The sequence below is a fragment of the Orcinus orca genome, chromosome 14, assembly GCF_937001465.1.
Source record: "Orcinus orca chromosome 14, mOrcOrc1.1, whole genome shotgun sequence".
NCBI lineage: Eukaryota > Metazoa > Chordata > Mammalia > Artiodactyla > Delphinidae > Orcinus > Orcinus orca.
In genome coordinates, this window is record NC_064572.1 from 25,604,308 (window position 1) to 25,621,151 (window position 16,844).

The following is a 16,844-nucleotide window of genomic DNA, read 5'->3' on the forward strand; positions in this document are numbered from 1 at the left end:
TAAAGTAAATAAAAATTTTAAAAAATTAAAAAAAGATCTAAACTAATATTTATCTAGAAAAGATATACAAGTAGGCAAAAAGCACATGAAATTATGTACAACATAGTTAGCCATCAGGGAAATGCAAATCAAAGACACAATGAGACGTATACACTAGAATGAATATAATCAAAGGCAAACAATAACAAGTGTTGACAAGGAAGAGGAGAACTGAAATGCTCACACACTGCTGGTGGGAATGTAAAATGGTACAGCTTGGTACCATCCAAAAGAGTCCCGCATTTTCTCAAATATTCAATATGGAGTTATCATATGACCCAGGAATTCCACTGTTAGGTATATACCCAAGAGAAATAAAAACATACACTCACACAAAAACCTGTACAAAATGTTCATCAGAATTATTAATAATAGCCAAAAAGTGGAAACAGCCCAGACGCCCATCAACTTATGAATGGATAACTAAAACATGATATACCCATACATAGAATTGGCCATAAAAAGAATGAAGTACTGATACATGCTACACATGATTAACCTTGAAAACATTATGCTAAGTGAAAGTAGCCAGTCACAAAAGACCACATGACATATGATTCCATTTACATGTAACATCCAGAATAGGCAAATGTATAGAGACAGGAAGTAAATTAGTGATTGCCTAGTTTAGGTGAGATAAAATGCTTTAAAAATAAGTGTGATGGCTGCAAAACTCTGTGAACATTCTAAAAATCACTGAAATGTATACTTTAAATAGGTGAACTGTATGGTATATGAATTATATCTTGATAATTCTGTCATAAAGAAGATACTCAACATCATTAGTAATTAGGGAAAGGCAAATTAAAAGCATAATAAAATAATACTACATACATTAGAATGGTAAAAACAAAAACAAAAACTTTGACAGTACCAAGTACTGGCAAGGATATGGAGCAACTGGAGCACATATATACATGGCTGGAGGAATGCAACATAGTCTAGCCATTTTGGGAAAAAAAAATTGACAGTTTCTTATAAAGTTAAACATGCATGTATCATATAACTGTCTGTACCATATGAGAAATCTGTACTCTTCATTTCTGGCACATTAAATGTACCAGTCCTTCTGTCTCTAAAATAGCCCTGTTTCCCCTTCTCCTTTGCCTAATTCGACTTTTAAACCAACAGCCCTTTTAAATTTATAGCTTTAAGCCAATTCGTCAAAATTGTAATATTTTTATCCTAAACCAAGCCAATAACCACAAATGTCCCCAACAGGACCCAGTAGTTCATCCCTAACATCATTTATCACATCCAAACACAATTGCAATTTACTTTTCTTTACTTTCTCTTAGATGGTAAGCTCCAATAGGGCAGAGTCTATCTTTTCTCTGTCTGTGATTGACTCCCCAGCACCAATACAGCTCCTGTCTTGAAAAATATTTATTTGAGGAATAGGTGGCTTTTTGCAAATATAATGCAAACTCTTTAGACATCATGTTGCTAGCAAAGGCAAATTAAAGCAACTAAATGTTCTCCTTTCACACTTCGATTAATAATTTGACTATACCAACGGTTGGAGGGAAAGAGTGAGAGGGAGAGTTAAAGTGAAAGAAAGATATGGGGAGGACAAAGGGAATTTGTAGCAGTCATTTACCAGACTGACTCAAAGCACAAAAGTCAAACCCTCTAAGGATGTTCTGCTTTTATTTTGGCACACCATGAATAATTTCACAAAAATGTCAAAGAATGATTTAGAAAACCCAAGTCTCTTTTCATGCTCCTTATACTTTAGACAAAGTGATCAAACGAATGCAGAATAAATTTGACTTTGCCACTAATGAGAGCATTTCTTTTAAAAGTATCAAATGTAACACTTCCATTGTGAAGAAAGTTCCAAGTGTAATTGATTTCTCACGAAAGGAATTTTCTGAACATACACAGCTATAGCTTTAACTTGGTCTAACATATATATGAAATATCCTTTGGCAAGATCCCCCTTTCTCTCTCCCCATTCCTACCCTAGAATTGCTTCCAAGCAGCAGAGGAGATAAGAGGAAATAGCTGATCTTCTCTGGGTTCTTAACCCTTTGCAATTCACCTCCTATTTCAAAGTTAACCACTACAGGAAAGAAAATTGGAAGGAGCCTACTTACCCAAACCAACCTCCCTTCCATAGCTAGCTTCAATACCTGATTCTTACTATCAGGACATCCTCCAGATCTTATCTACAGCTCCTTCAAAAATTCATCTTGGGGAAGCTTGTCTTTCATAACTTGACCTCAGAGCAGAGACTGAAAAAACTAGTGGTCCTTGGCATTATGTATTGGTACAAATGATGAAATTGTGGTTTTGTTTTTATTTTGTTTTAAACTGATTTAGTTGTCTACACCTAGAAATCAAAAGAATTTTACATTAAAATCTATATTTATGAGTTCTTTTAAGAAATTGTAATGCCTGAGAACACAGGGCCTGCTTTCATACACAACAATAATTGACCAAAGATAATTTGAGGGGGCTTCCCTGGTGGCGCAGTGGTTGAGAGGCCGCCTGCCGATGCAGGGGACACAGGTTCGTGCCCCGGTCTGGGAAGATCCCACATGCCGCGGAGTGGCTAGGCCCATGAGCCATGGCCGCTGAGCCTGCGCGTCCGGAGCCTGTGCTCCGCAACAGGACAGGCCACAACAGTGAGAGGCCCATGTACCGCAAAAAAAAAAAAAAAAAAAAAAAAAAAAAAAAGATAAGTTGAGGTCAATCCTTTCAACTCAGTTTATGTTCTCCATTTCATCAGAGGCCCATCTACGGAGCGTTTACATTCATTACTTGTCTGTCCCCTGCTGTAAACATTTGAATTTTCTGCCCCTACCTTAGGAATGCTCTGCACACAAGGTTATAAAAGGGATGAGTGAAGGGGAACCCCTAAATGCATTTTAGGTTAGGAAGAACACTTCTAATAAAATGCTCTGCAATTTTTAATTTAATAGGCCTTTGTGGACTAAGGGAGCTAAATAGTATAAATAACACTGATTATAAGGCAAAATATATTTCAAGTTCCAAACAATCACCTTAAAAATGGACTCCTTGTACTATTTCATCAGAAGATGATGCCTGATCTCACTTAGGTCGTACATCCTGGACTAACCACTAAGCATTAGCTATGCAGTTACCCAAGAGTTACGAAGAATGACCGAATGCAGAAGGATTTCAAGGGCATAAATGTGTGCTTCTGACTTTCTGCTTCTCTAGCTAAGGACGGTAGAATAAGATCAGAGATTCTTAGAAAAAAATGAAATCCACTCTTGGAAGTTTTGCAGCTTGATCCACTTAATAGCAGGTCTCTTGTCTAAAAGCATTCAGAAAGGTTTTTCCTCTCTCCATCATGGAATGAAACAAGTAAAGCTTGGGCTCACTTTCCATTTTTAAATTTATTGGGCTTCCTCTATTCCTTTAATTTCTGCCACTGATAGAAACAAGTTGATTCCCTACTCTGTCATTTATTAGATGTGTGACATTAGGCTAGTTGCTTCATTTCTCTCAGGCAGGGTTTCCTTATCAGCAAAATGGTAATAAAAATATTTTTCTCAATCACATTGTGAGCACTGATGATATGAGGTAATGAGTATAAAGCTCTTTGTATGATGCTGGTACAGATTACTAAATCTTTTATTTATTTTCCTATATTTTCTTCCCTTGTTTTTCTCTTATTACTAAAAAAAGTTACTTTTATGCTATGAAATCCATAAAATAACCACTCTTCCAATACTTTTATTTAGCCAGCCTCCTTCACCCAAGTTATCTACACATATAAAACAAATAGAAGAACTCTTCTCTTTAGTTTCTAGAATTTTGAATGTCAGGAAGAGAGAAGATTATTTAATCCTTTACTTTCCATTTACAGATCATTAAATTGAATTCCATAGAGGCTGAGTAATTTGCTAAAGTCACCTAAGCAGGGGAGTAGAACTCATATGTTTTAAGACACAAAAGACAAAAATGAAACCAGTTCTCAACAGTAGGGCTCTGCATAAATGAGCTCTATAGATCACATTGCAGGGACTCGCTATTTTTGTTTTTAATTGAGTGAATTGATTAAAAGAAATAGATTAGCTCCAACTTGCATAATCAGACTGGTGATGTAAAAAAAAAGTTTGGCTTCTAGGCCTGGGATTATTCATCAGTAACTGTCAGCATGTTTGCTTGTTAACTTTTGGCCAAATACCATCATGAAGCGTAATATGGGGAAGTTTTCAGTTTCAGAGAAGTTTTACACGTTAATTAATTACATATCAAAATGTTGGGTACACAATTTCGGCAGGAGATTTTTTTGCACGTGTCGTTTTATTGCCTGTTAATGTTCCTGAAAAACACTTTTATCTGTATTTGGAAGTTGCATACAAAGGTCCAACAACTACAGTATATTTGACATCACCTTATAAAATAATTTTTTTTTTTTTTTTTTTTTTTTTTTTTCAGTACGCGGGCCTCTCACTGTTACGGCCTCTCCCATTGCGAAGCACAGGCTCCGGACGCGCAGGCTCAGCGGCCATGGCTCACGGGCCCAGCCACTCCGCGGCATGTGGGATCTTCCTGGACCGGGGCAGGAACCCGTGTCCCCTGCATCGGCAGGCGGACTCTCAACCACTGCGCCACCAGGGAGGCTCTAAAATGAATTTTTTAAGAGGAAATTTTCATTGCTTATCAGGGGTATTGGAGATTCAAGTAACCTCTTTCCAGATTGAAAAAAAAAAAAAGAACACATGTTAAAGAGAGGAAAGGGAAGAAGAGTAATATTCACCGAACAATGATGTCCACATCACGTGGCACTTGGTATTTTAACGTGTCAACCTAATCTTACTGTTACCTTCACTTTACAATGGAGTATGCCTTTTACAGGACAGATACAAGAGACACTAAGTCACTTTCCCAAGAACATCAAGAAAGTCTCCATATTTCACACTTTACTCAGTAAGTCACAGTGTTACCATTTTTAAGATCTCCTATAGGATTAACGGACATTCTACTTCATTTCTTATACTAATTCATTCAACAATGATTTATTGAATGTTGTGCTTACTGTATATCAGGCCAGAGAAACAAAACAAAGGCTCTAGAGTCCCAGAGTCCAGCACAGTACATGGCACATGATAGGCACTGAAGACATGTTTGTTAAATGAATGACTGTATGAATGAATGAATACACTCTTGTCCTCATCTTGCCAATCACCTGTCTAGAACTGCACTATCTAAAACAGAGCTGTGAGCCACTTATGGCTATTATGCCCTTAAAATGTGGCTAGTCTAGATTAAAATAGGCTGTAAGTATAAAATCTATACCAGATTTCTAAGACTTAGTACCAAAAAATGTAAGACATCTCATTAATAGTTTTTATATTGATTACATGTCAAAATGATAATATTTGGAGTATACTGGATTAAATAAAACATATTAAGATTAGTTCACCTGTTTATTTTTACTCTTTTTAGTATGGCTACTAGAATATTTTAACATTATATATGTGGCCTGCCTTCTATTTCTATTGTATAACATCAATCTAGTGCCATTAAGTTCTGGGACACTTGTTTTCTGCTCCAATTTCATTATTAAAACTAGTTTTCTTTTCTCCATTTATTGTAGGATAATAAATAGGTTCTAAATCCAGTCATTTTAAAATGCCAGCTTATGTTCACGAGATTCGAATCAATTTTGGGGGGTTAGAAATTTTTATGTTCTGATGCAAAATAGCCTCCACACAATATGACTTCCCTTGAGATCCTTCCCTGCTGAGAAACAACTGCTGCTTTCCAAATCCATTACTGGACCCAGTTCTATAAGATGAAATCTAACTTCTTCACCCTAGCATTCAAATATTCAAGGCTCTTCATCAAGTACTGCTATCCCACTTCATGCTCCAGCCAGTTTAAATCTAGATTTCATTTTATTCTTTATTCATGCTGTTATCTCCACTTGGAGTTCTAGTTTTTCATATCCAAGTCCTGCCTAGTTTTTAAGGTTTAATGTAAATATTGCGTACTTCATGCTGAATTTCCAAACTACTCTAATCTCATATAGTTTTCTTTCTCTTAATTCCAAAACACTGATATTCCATTCAAAAATAAACTACACTTGACTATGGAAAGTCTCTGACTTGTCTATAATTGTATCACTGAACTTTCCCTGTATTCCAAAGACCATGAATAGAAAATTTATAAAGAAACCTCTAAAACATGGAAAGGTCACTCCCTGTGCTTTCACGCTAGGCTTTGAAGAATCATGTTCATCATGTCTTTTAACTAAAAGAAGATTAAAATGCTGAGCAGTTTCTAATCCAGGGAGTGGGCAGTCACACCTGTGTGCTCTATTCTATATAAGCAAAACCATTTCTGACTTAGCTATAATATCCTTTCCCCAGCAAAAGAGGAGAGCTGCCAAGATGCTCACTGAGAACAGTTGTTGGTTTGTGTAGAACAGTTGTTGGTTTGTGTACAAGCGTAAATATGGGTTTGTTCTTTTTTTTTTCTTTTCCCACTTTTTTTTTTCTTGTCGAGGACGAGAAAGAAGGAAGAATGGGCTGGGTCTCTAAAAGCTTGATTTATTTATAACCAAACATATCCTTATTTGATAACAGATGATCAATTAAAGCAATGCGTGACATTTGAACAGCATTCTGTCAAAACGCAACGATATTAGAAGAGCTGATAGCAATGAGCACTTCTTGCAAACAGCAAGAGTCCCCCTCTAACGTCTTCTCTCTTGGCACTGGGGCTTTGCTAAATCTGGCTTGCCATTTTGTGAGTGGGAACAATCAGCTTTGTAGGTTGGAGGGAAGTATTATAATTAAATGTCCACCCACTTTTTCCTTTTTGATGAAAGGCTCCCATGAAACTTACTAAAATAAGGTACATCAAGACAGATGAATTTTTGATGAATAAGTCAAAGCACTGACAAAGCTGGCTTTTCACATAGAGAAACTTCACTAATTCACAGGAAATTTCCAGGTCTTGATCATTAACACTGGCAGGCTTAATGATAATTAATATGATAAAATCCATGGAACAAACAGGAGATTTTATCATTTAATTGGTAGCAACTGTAGTGTTCAACATGAATTGACTTGCTGAGAACAAACTGTAATATGATTCAGAAATAATAGTGGGGTTTTTAAAAATTAGTTTTAGAGAAATATTTAATAGCCATTATAAAAACAATGTCTTTATTGAATATATAATGGCATTCTTCTGAATAATAGTTACATTACCACATTAAAGCTACAAACTTTATCTCTGAAGTGGGCAAAGTTCTTTAAAGATGTTATCAAATTGTCACAAACTCCTTCTGAAGGAGATCTGGAGCAGGGTTTATAGTGTCTGTCTGTTTTTGATAACTAATGGCAAAGCCATTTGCTAATATCATTGTGTAGTATTATTTTAAAGTATCTTTGTACAACAGAGTAGGGAGGTACTCAAATAATTGGGATCAGGCATATATGTCAAGTCCAGTTACTGGAATCCTCAGAGTCAACTTTTTAGAGAGGAAGAAAACTGAGCGAGTGTTATGAATGTGTTTCTTCATTTAAGACAGATCTATTGAGAACTAGCTTATAGACTTTGCTATGAGAGGAAGCTTAAAGCGATAAAAAATAAAATCCTTACCCTCTAGAATTACTGAATATTTTTCTTTTTAAGATAAAATTAATATTTTAAACTTCTTGTTTAATAGGTATTATTGGTGGAAACCAGTAGAGTTAATGGTGCCCTAAGACACCATCAGTGCAACATCAAAGTACTGGGGAGCACCATTCCATAAGCACATTAGTCATTAATTGCTAATCACTATGTGAGCTTAATTTTTAAAAGGCCAACCTCGACTCCTGCGTCTCATTCTTATTGTGCCTTGGTGGATCCAAAAACAGACTAATTTGGATGTTCAAAGTAGGAAAAGCTTTGCATAACAGTTACTTAATTCAACATAAGTAAAATAAAATTAGCTACAAGGCTCTAAGTTCTCCAGTTATTGGTACTGCCCAGGGTTTTATAACCATCATTTCACCCATGGTCACTTTATGCTAAACTTACTACATGGTAATAAAATAGACATGACTTCACTAGAGAATGGGAATGTTCAGGCCCAATTTATTGGCCACTTTTTTCCTCATTCTCATTTCTTTCACCAATACTCCAAATCCTTTTTGTTTTCTAATTATTACTCACAGAATTTCTTAAGGCTTTGTGATTTTGCTTTGTGTTCAGTTCGACTTTTTATTATTCCTTTCGTAAAAGTTACAAGTTAACCGTTATCTAAAGCATTCCTTTAACAGCATGGACTTTTTCTTCAAAGATCTGATAGGAATTCTTTAAAAATAGACTAGTTTTTTTCCCACTTATGTCTTACTTCAACAAGTTCACTTTTAGATTTTAAATTTCTCGGACAAACATAGTTGAGGCATCAAAACCCAAACACATTGAAAATAGCTTTTTCTTGAAGTCATTTAGTATCGAATCTGCGCTGCTATGTCAAATAACCCAGCTTGGGAATAAGATGGGTATATGTGCTTGTCTGTGTAGGGCGGTGGTAAGGAAAAGGGACATGGAAGACTGGTAACCAACCCATACAAAGTGAACTCACAATGTCCTCTGAAACTGATATATTTTAGTTCTCTTATTTCCTCAAACTCTGCCCCAGACACTTCTATCTCAATGTTTGTAGTAAATTAATGATGATTTTCTCTCTTGCTTTGGTTAGACAGCTCCTTTCAAAAAAGAATTTTCCTGGGACATAAATGCAGCCCTTTTTTTTTTCCTTCTTGATATATATAAACAACCTAGTGTTTGAGCAGTATACTTAATATGTCTATATCTCTTAAAGAGCTAGGAGTCTCTCAACTGTAACAAGTATTTCTCAGATCTTACAATTTTAGAAACTGGTAGTGACCTTAGACATTACCTTGTTTAACCTTCACTTTACAGCTAAAGCAAATGAAGCCCTAAGAAGAGACGCGTAAAGGTGGCCACAAATACTCTGTGCTCCTTCCAGTGAGACGTGGAGTCTCCTGCTGCCTCTTCTCTCCTTGTGTTTGGGCAGGCTCTGTGGTTGCTTTGATCAATAAAGTACAGCGGAAGCTGTACCCTGCCAATTGCTGGGCCCAGGCCTTAAGAGAATGTCAGCTCTACTTCCTGTTTCTGGCTTGCTCTTGGGACTTCTCATCTCAGAACTCAGAAACTACGCTCTGAGAAGCTGAAGCCACATGGAAAGGCCGTGTATTTATTGGCTGGTGCTCCAGTTGACAACCACAGCTAAGCTCCCAGCTGACAGCTAGCATGCACTTTCCATCATGTGAATGTACCATCTTGCTTGTCTAGCCAAATCAAACCTTTGAAGGGTTCCATCCCCAGCCAGTATTTGACAACCAGCACATGAAAGAGACCCAACATGAGAACTGCCCAGCTCTGCTCAGTCAACCTGCAGATCAGTAAGAGAATAATAAATGATTATTCTAAGCACTAAGTTTGGGGATGGTTTGTTAACTAGTAAAAGCTTACTGGAAATGAAGACGAGTTTCTAAGTAATATCAGAGTGAGAACTGGAAGACTCCAAAGCCAGCATAATCTCATCATAATGTGTTAAGGGAACCAAGAGTTAAATAAGACCCATTCTCAGTCCCCCAGTAGCTCAAAATTCCAAAATCTGTTATTGTTTCATATTCACATGAACTACAGAATTTTCAAAATCCTTAAACATTTAGAATAGATTCTTAGAGCTCTATCTAGATAGCAATAAACTGTCATTTGGTAATAAAATAAGGTAGTATTCTCAAGTGTTTCTGGAAGGCAGTGCCTTACTAATAAGCATCATGAAAGAAAGAGAACTTTAGATAAATTGATTTGGGGAAATTCTGACTTAAAGAGAATTCTTTATATCTGGATTTTTCAGATACGTAAAATCTCCAAGAGGAGAAATAGAACTTTTTCCCCAAAATCGTGGGATCAAGGAGTCCTATATTGAGCACCTCATGAGATTTATGTTTCATTAGAAACTAAACTGAAAAATAGGAATAAGGATCCAACGTTATTAGCACAAACCAACTTTTACTTTCAGAATATTTCACCAAAAAAGGTATTTTCATAATTTGGTGCTCCTTCCGCTTAGAAAACACATTTCTAGACAAAAGATTGATGATATTTAAGAGCCACACTTAGTTAGGTGCCTTTAATGACCTGCTCCTCTGTTCTGCTCTCTTTTAATTTTTAACATTTTCCTTTGGGAATAGTTAGTAAATATTTGAGGAATGAGTACAAGAAGGAATAAATAAAACTAGATAAGTAACAAATAGTTGAATGAATTAGTTAAACACGGTAAACCTAGAAATCAGCTTCGACTCTCATTAGCTTGTTTTAGGTTTTGTATTTTTATTTCCACGTAAGGCCAATGGGAATTACATCAGCTGCCCTGTCTCACAGAGTTCTTGGCAAGTTCAAAGATTTCAAAGTCGTAGGTGGGGTAGTTTTAGGGCTGAAATTCTTAGTAATCATCTATCTATCCACTCTTATTTTCTAGATGTGAAGACTGGGACCCGGTGGAAGTCCTAGCTACATCGGAAACTTCCTTCCCAGTTGATCCACATTAAAGATGTTGGAAAAGTCCTCAACTTTAGTAAACGTCGTATAGAACGTTTACTATACAACGTTTCTAATTCAAGGGGGGACTATTTCTAACACAAGTTTTACAAGCAATTTGGGCCCCCAAACACATATTTCATCACAGAATTCATGGCCTATATAGGAAGGTGTGGCAGTCAAAACATTTAATAACCAGCATAGCACATAGCACTGACAATGAGTACGAAGACAAGCCATAAACAATTGATAGAGTCACACTGATGGGTACCAGCATTGTATCGGTCTAGTACAAGGATCTGGTCAACCACATTTTCCCCTTCCTTCCAGTGTTTCCTGGACTTGCGAGTACTGTCACTTTACTGAGGTTAGGAATTCTTCCATTCAGGCTTTCTCTTATACCGTGGTTGTTATTATTGATGTCCATAAGACAGTAAATTCCACTACCTGTCTTCTAGGAATCACCCAGCACTTCATAGCTCCTTCAGCAATATGCCCCCCTGCCCCCCAAATCATGGGGCATTTCCATGTTTCCAGTTTCCAAGCAGGAGGAAATTACAGTTTTATCATCTCCTCTTGGCTCTACTGGGACATGGACAAATCCACTATCCCTACTTAATTATTCTGTGTTTCTCTATCCCTGTATACCCTACATTCATGTCCTATAGTCATGTTTCATAGTTGAATATGATTTGAAAGGCTGAAGGAGTAACAACCATGAAAAGATGGGAGAGAAACAATAAAGTGGCATGAGAGAAAGCATCTAATACTTTTAAGTTAGAATAGGAAGAAAGTATTTGTAAGGATAAAACCTGTGTTTAACCAGGTTTGTGTATGTGTGTGTGTACCTCTGAAAAAAATACACATTAAGAAAATATATCGATCATATTTTCATAATTCTTTCTAAATAACTTGCTCCTTTTCCAAGCCAATGGGGGATAGTTTATACAATTTGACATACATACCTTCATAGTACTTTGGCCCAACTCTGCTTCATTTGCTATAAGTGGACAAAAGTTTTTATTTGAATCCAATTCAGCTCTAAATGCAGAATGAGAGCCCTATTCTCCTGGATTTAGAGTAGTTACATTTCTAGCACACTCACCTCTACAAGCCTGCTGGTGTGTTCACGAAATATTGCAGCATATTCTTTTATTTCCTTTTCCCGGCCATTCTTGGCAGCTTCAATGAGAACCAAAAGTGGGACTGTCGTATCCAAAAAGGAGTCTGACACATGATCTATAATAGCCTTACGGAGCTGAGGAGAAATAAAAAATTCAGTTTTTTTTTTTTTTTCAAGAAATAGTTCTTGTTATTTCCTATTTTTACGATCTCAGTAATTACAAACTTTTATATGTATTTTTGCAGTCTCTAAAATCGTAATATCTAAGACTGTATGAATGTCACTTACAACGCTAAAGCAAGCTAAACATCCAAGAAAAAAAATCATCGACCAATAGCTCTCTTGCTCTCAAAAATAACTATCTTTTTCTTAAATTGTACTTAGCCCAGAGGTCAGATTATAAGTGATAGTACTGTATTTTTCCCTCAAAGAAATTGCACTATTGTAATGTTTATGCATGTGTACAAACAACATTGTACATCATGTATTTTCATAATTACAAAATTATAAAATGTTTTCTACTTTGTTGGAAGAACTCATGATAAATTTTGATTAGCTGAATTGTAGACTTCATGGTAATTAAACCAAGTTAGATCACTGATTATGCCAGTGGGTAACAGATTAATAGAGCAAGGAGAATAAAAAATGAGTTTGATGTCCAATTTTCTCCATTTGCATTAACTGTTCTTGCCTTCACACCTTAAGTTATTAAACAAGTATAACATTCTACTACAATTAGTTCTTTTAAATTAGATTATGTGTAAGCTTATAAATGACAATCAGGCAATTACTCTACTCAGCAGATATTTTATGAAATTTAAAACTGAGTTGGAAAATTAATGCATTGTATTTATATAATATTGAGTCCTTAAAGATCTTGAAATGTTTCATTAACAATGTCAGTGATTATGAATGGCTCCAAAGTTTTTGGTCAACTCCCTCAATTTAATAATCTCTGTAATAAAGATATGACTAGCTATCAGACAGGGAATTTGTAACTTGCCTTCCGTGAAAATTATATTTTAGAACATTTTTTAAAACCAGCAGACACTTACTCTAGTTTTGGATTACATTAGAATTAATATATTTTCAAGGGGTTAAATGATATAGGTACATGAAAAAAAAGCACTGTCTCTCTTCCTATAACAATTGTAGGATAATAAGTCCATAATAATTATAGATTTGGGGGAGAAAAATACCTTTGTCTAAGACAATGGAGCTTTCTCAGAAGAACTGTGAAATTTTTATGGCTATCAACAATTTCACAAAGGCAGCAGGAAGATCCCCAAGGAAAGATTCTGCTTAGCATGCAGAACAGCAAATGACTAATGGCAACTCATTAACATTTACTGAGCATTTACTTGGACAGGGTGTAGAGTGCTAAGTGTTTACAAGGCAAAGGGTACACCTTGAGTGAATGAACTGTTTGATGTCCATAAAGAGTGGACCAGGGAAGTCAGGCAAGAGATCATAAGTTAGGAGTTGCGCTGGGAAATGCAAGTTGTGTTAGTTCCACGTACGTGAGAGAAAAGTAGAAGAAATCTCTCAGAAGGGGAGCTGTTGCCAATGACCATCCCTCCTCCCCTTTATCCTTTTCTTCCTTCATTTGTAACCAGGACATATAGAAGGGAGGCTAAGAGGAGATTTACACTAGAGATAGGTGGCTGAAAGCCAGCATACATATGGGAGGTAATTCAAGCCAAGGAGGTGAAGAGAATCATATAGAGGAAGATGCGCAGTGAGATGTCCAAGAATAAAATCTTAAAAAATATTACCACTTATGGTAGTCGTGCAGATGGAGAGTAGGACCTAAAAAGAGGCTGAGATCATGGCCAAGAAACAAAGAGAAGAAATGACCCAACAGCTGAAAGGGAAATTTTCAAATAAACCTCTGTATCAATGCTCTTCAAATGAACTTATCCTACCAAACACAATTATAACACCCACATTATGGATGTGTTGAATCTTCTTTTCTGTGTATTTGATTTCATTCAATTCAACAAGCATTTCTGAACACCATTTCCTTACATTTCTACCAAGAGCTAGGTATTGTGATAAATGTCAGGTTGGAAACACATGATCCCTTATAATCCTCCAGAATCACAAGTATCTAGTGTGACTGGAATGTGGTGGTAGAGAAAAGATTGAAATAGAGTCTCATTAGGCACAATGGAAATAGTGAAAGGTATTTCAGGTAAAAGAACAAAATTCAGACAAAAAGATTAAAAGATGACAGAAGGAAATGGCCAGAAATTGGTGACTTGTGTTAGACATGAGTGATACGCTTAAGAGATAGCAAACCATCAGCAGGCACGGAAATATCCTTCCCTTTGAAAGCATCCTCGACCCATGCAAACAAACAGCACAATTAATGCAAACAGCCCACAGTTTTCTCACAAGATTCTCTCTCTTACTGATTCCTGATCATTTACCATTACATTCACAGCTATGATTATAGGCTACATTAGAGGCCTTTGGTACTTTACATCTCATCCACTGGACCAGTCTCTGATTTCAAGTGTTGCTGGGGGGTGGGGACAGTTCCACGTCCTCCAAAGACATCCCACCTCGAGTGCATTCCATGCTTCTTTTTGTTATTCTTTCTCAGGGCCTGCTCCAAGTCTCTATGAGATTCTCAGCTCAAGCACAAAGAGCCTCAAAGTTCTAGAGAGTCAATACTACTGGGAGCAACCCTCAACCAATGGGTACGGGAGCTACTGGATAAAATTCCCAGCTTCCATCTATTGGTCAGACAATTCTGGGAGGCATTCTGTCACTTCTCAGAGGTCCTTAAGCAACTGTTGCCTATAGTGATGACCTCAATCGCGTATCCTTTCCTCCTTCCCTGCCTGTTCTCTTATGCTTGATATTCTTTCACACTTGCTTCTTGGAAGTGCCTCTCAAATAAATAACCTGAATAAAGGCCCCAGTCTCAGGATCTGCTTTCAGGAGAATCCAATATAGACACATTTATCTGGTGTTGGTGCTGTTTGTTCGCGTAGCAAGTAATAGACTCTGATGTCTTACATAAACTGCCCATTGGTGATCACACTCTGCCACTTCTGCTTTGCACACCACTGGGTTTAATTCTGCTATCTCCTGTATTATGGCTGACCATGAAAGAGGAAATATTATGAGATCAGACCACAAATGAACATAGGGACAAAATACGGAAGATCCCGAATGCCATGCTAAGTAATTTCCTTTATATGTTCTGACATATTCATATGGAATTTTTTTCATTTCAATTGTACATTACCACTGATGAAAGTGGTTTGGGATCTCAGATAAAATATTTCTCTACAGTGGAATTCCAAAAGTGACGGCTGTATGTGCAAACTGTAAGAAAGACCCCACCCTCTAACCCCCACCAAATAAGGGAATAGAAAAAATGAAACTGTGTGTGAAAGAGGAATGGAAAGAAGAGAAAGTGTTTTAGAAAAGAATCACCCTCAGGGAAGTATAAAACTTATATTTGTGTATTATTAATGCCATTTTAATTTTAAGTCACAGAGCCAAATATGACTTTCAAAACTCAATAGGAACTAAATCAACTAATAATTAATTCAGCATATACCTACTGTGTCAATTTAATGAGATGTGTATCTTATGGATACTTAATATTATTTGATGACAAGAATGAGGAGAAGGAGGTACAAGAACCTAAACACATTTTTCTGAGTGTGGCACCGATACTACCAACATGGAAAAGAGATGAGTACAGCAATTCAGCAACTCAGCAGCTAAAGAATCAATCAAATTGTTGTGTTTCTTTTTTTGTTTTCACCAGAATCCTATTTTATTTGACATACCTTAAGTCTTTATTATGGCCTTTATGAAATAGACAATTATTTCTCAATATATATAAAAATTTTAACCTGCCTTTAGTGAAATCAAATATCTGTTTCACTCTGCATAATTCAGTAGAAATGGAATACACTTGATTGTTTTAATTTTCTAATGAAGTAAAGAAGGTTTAAAATCTTCCTTATTAAGAATTTTAATATGCGTGCAGTTCTCAAATAAATGAGAAAAGAGATTAAAGGAACAAGAAAATTGAAATTCTAAAAACATGTAAAATAAATAATAAGGAAGAAAAAAATTTATAATAGTAAAATCAGTGTATTACACACTAGAAGTTCTGAAGGTGAATAGGTCATTATTCCTGGCCCCTGGCATAGTGGTTACAAATTTGGGCTGGGTTTAGATGGATGGACCTGTGCTGAAACCTTGGCTCTACCAGTTAGCTAGGTAATGTTCAGTAAATTGACTCACCTGAGAGGTTCAGATAGTCATACTATGGCATTATTTCTTGCTCCGGGGATAAAAATCAATAATGTAAGGACTACAGTGGGTAGAAAGCATTTGCTAAATGAGAGATGTTGTCATAACTATCATTTTAAGGATTTAAAATCCAGTGTGAAGAAAAATCCACTAGAGAAGAAAAAGACAAGCAGTATATGATTACTGCTGAAGACAAGCAGTATATGATTACTGCTATAATGCAACTACCAATGCTGTAAGTGCTCTAGGAAGAAAAAGAGTAATTTCAGCTGATAAAAATGGCAAAAGTTTCATGGGAGAAATAGCATTTATGTTAGTCTTGAACTTCCTCAGTCACTTAGGGGTTGGGTAGGGAGAGTAAGGGAAATAGGAAAGGCACCACATTGAACAAGCCATATATACAAAGATGCATGTGTATCTGGAGGTGAGTATGGAAGTGGTGGGAAATCTGGTGAATAGCAAGTAGACTCTAGCCAGAGAACAGGTTAGTGTGCTGCTGTGAAGCAGGAAGAACTGAGGAAGAAAGTGAAAGGAGAAGGAACGTTAAGAATTATGAGGACTGAGAGGAGACCTTCAAGATGGCAGATGAGTAAGACGTGATCACCTTCCTCCATCTACATGTGGAACAACTCCTACAGAACACCTACTGAACGCTGGCAGAAGACCTCAGACTTCCCAAAAGGCAAGAAACTCCCCACCTACCTGGGTAGGGCAAAAGAAAAAACAGAGACAAATGAATAGGGACGGGAGCTTCCGGGAAGATGGTGGAAGAGTAAGACGCGAAGATCACCTTCCTCACCACAGATACACCAGAAATACATGCACACGTGGAACAACTCCTACA

The 16,844-nt window shown here is 36.6% G+C and overlaps 1 protein-coding gene across 1 annotated transcript in view; it reads right to left on the bottom strand.

Annotated features, from left to right (window-relative positions):
- The window catches only part of LOC101279843 (catenin alpha-3), a 758,807-nt gene that overhangs the window by 730,735 nt on the left and 11,228 nt on the right, over positions 1-16,844 (bottom strand). The window contains exon 3 of the mRNA XM_033407650.2: positions 11,699-11,851. Coding sequence (XP_033263541.2) covers positions 11,699-11,851 — 153 coding nt within the window. The remainder of the gene's footprint in view (positions 1-11,698; positions 11,852-16,844) is intronic.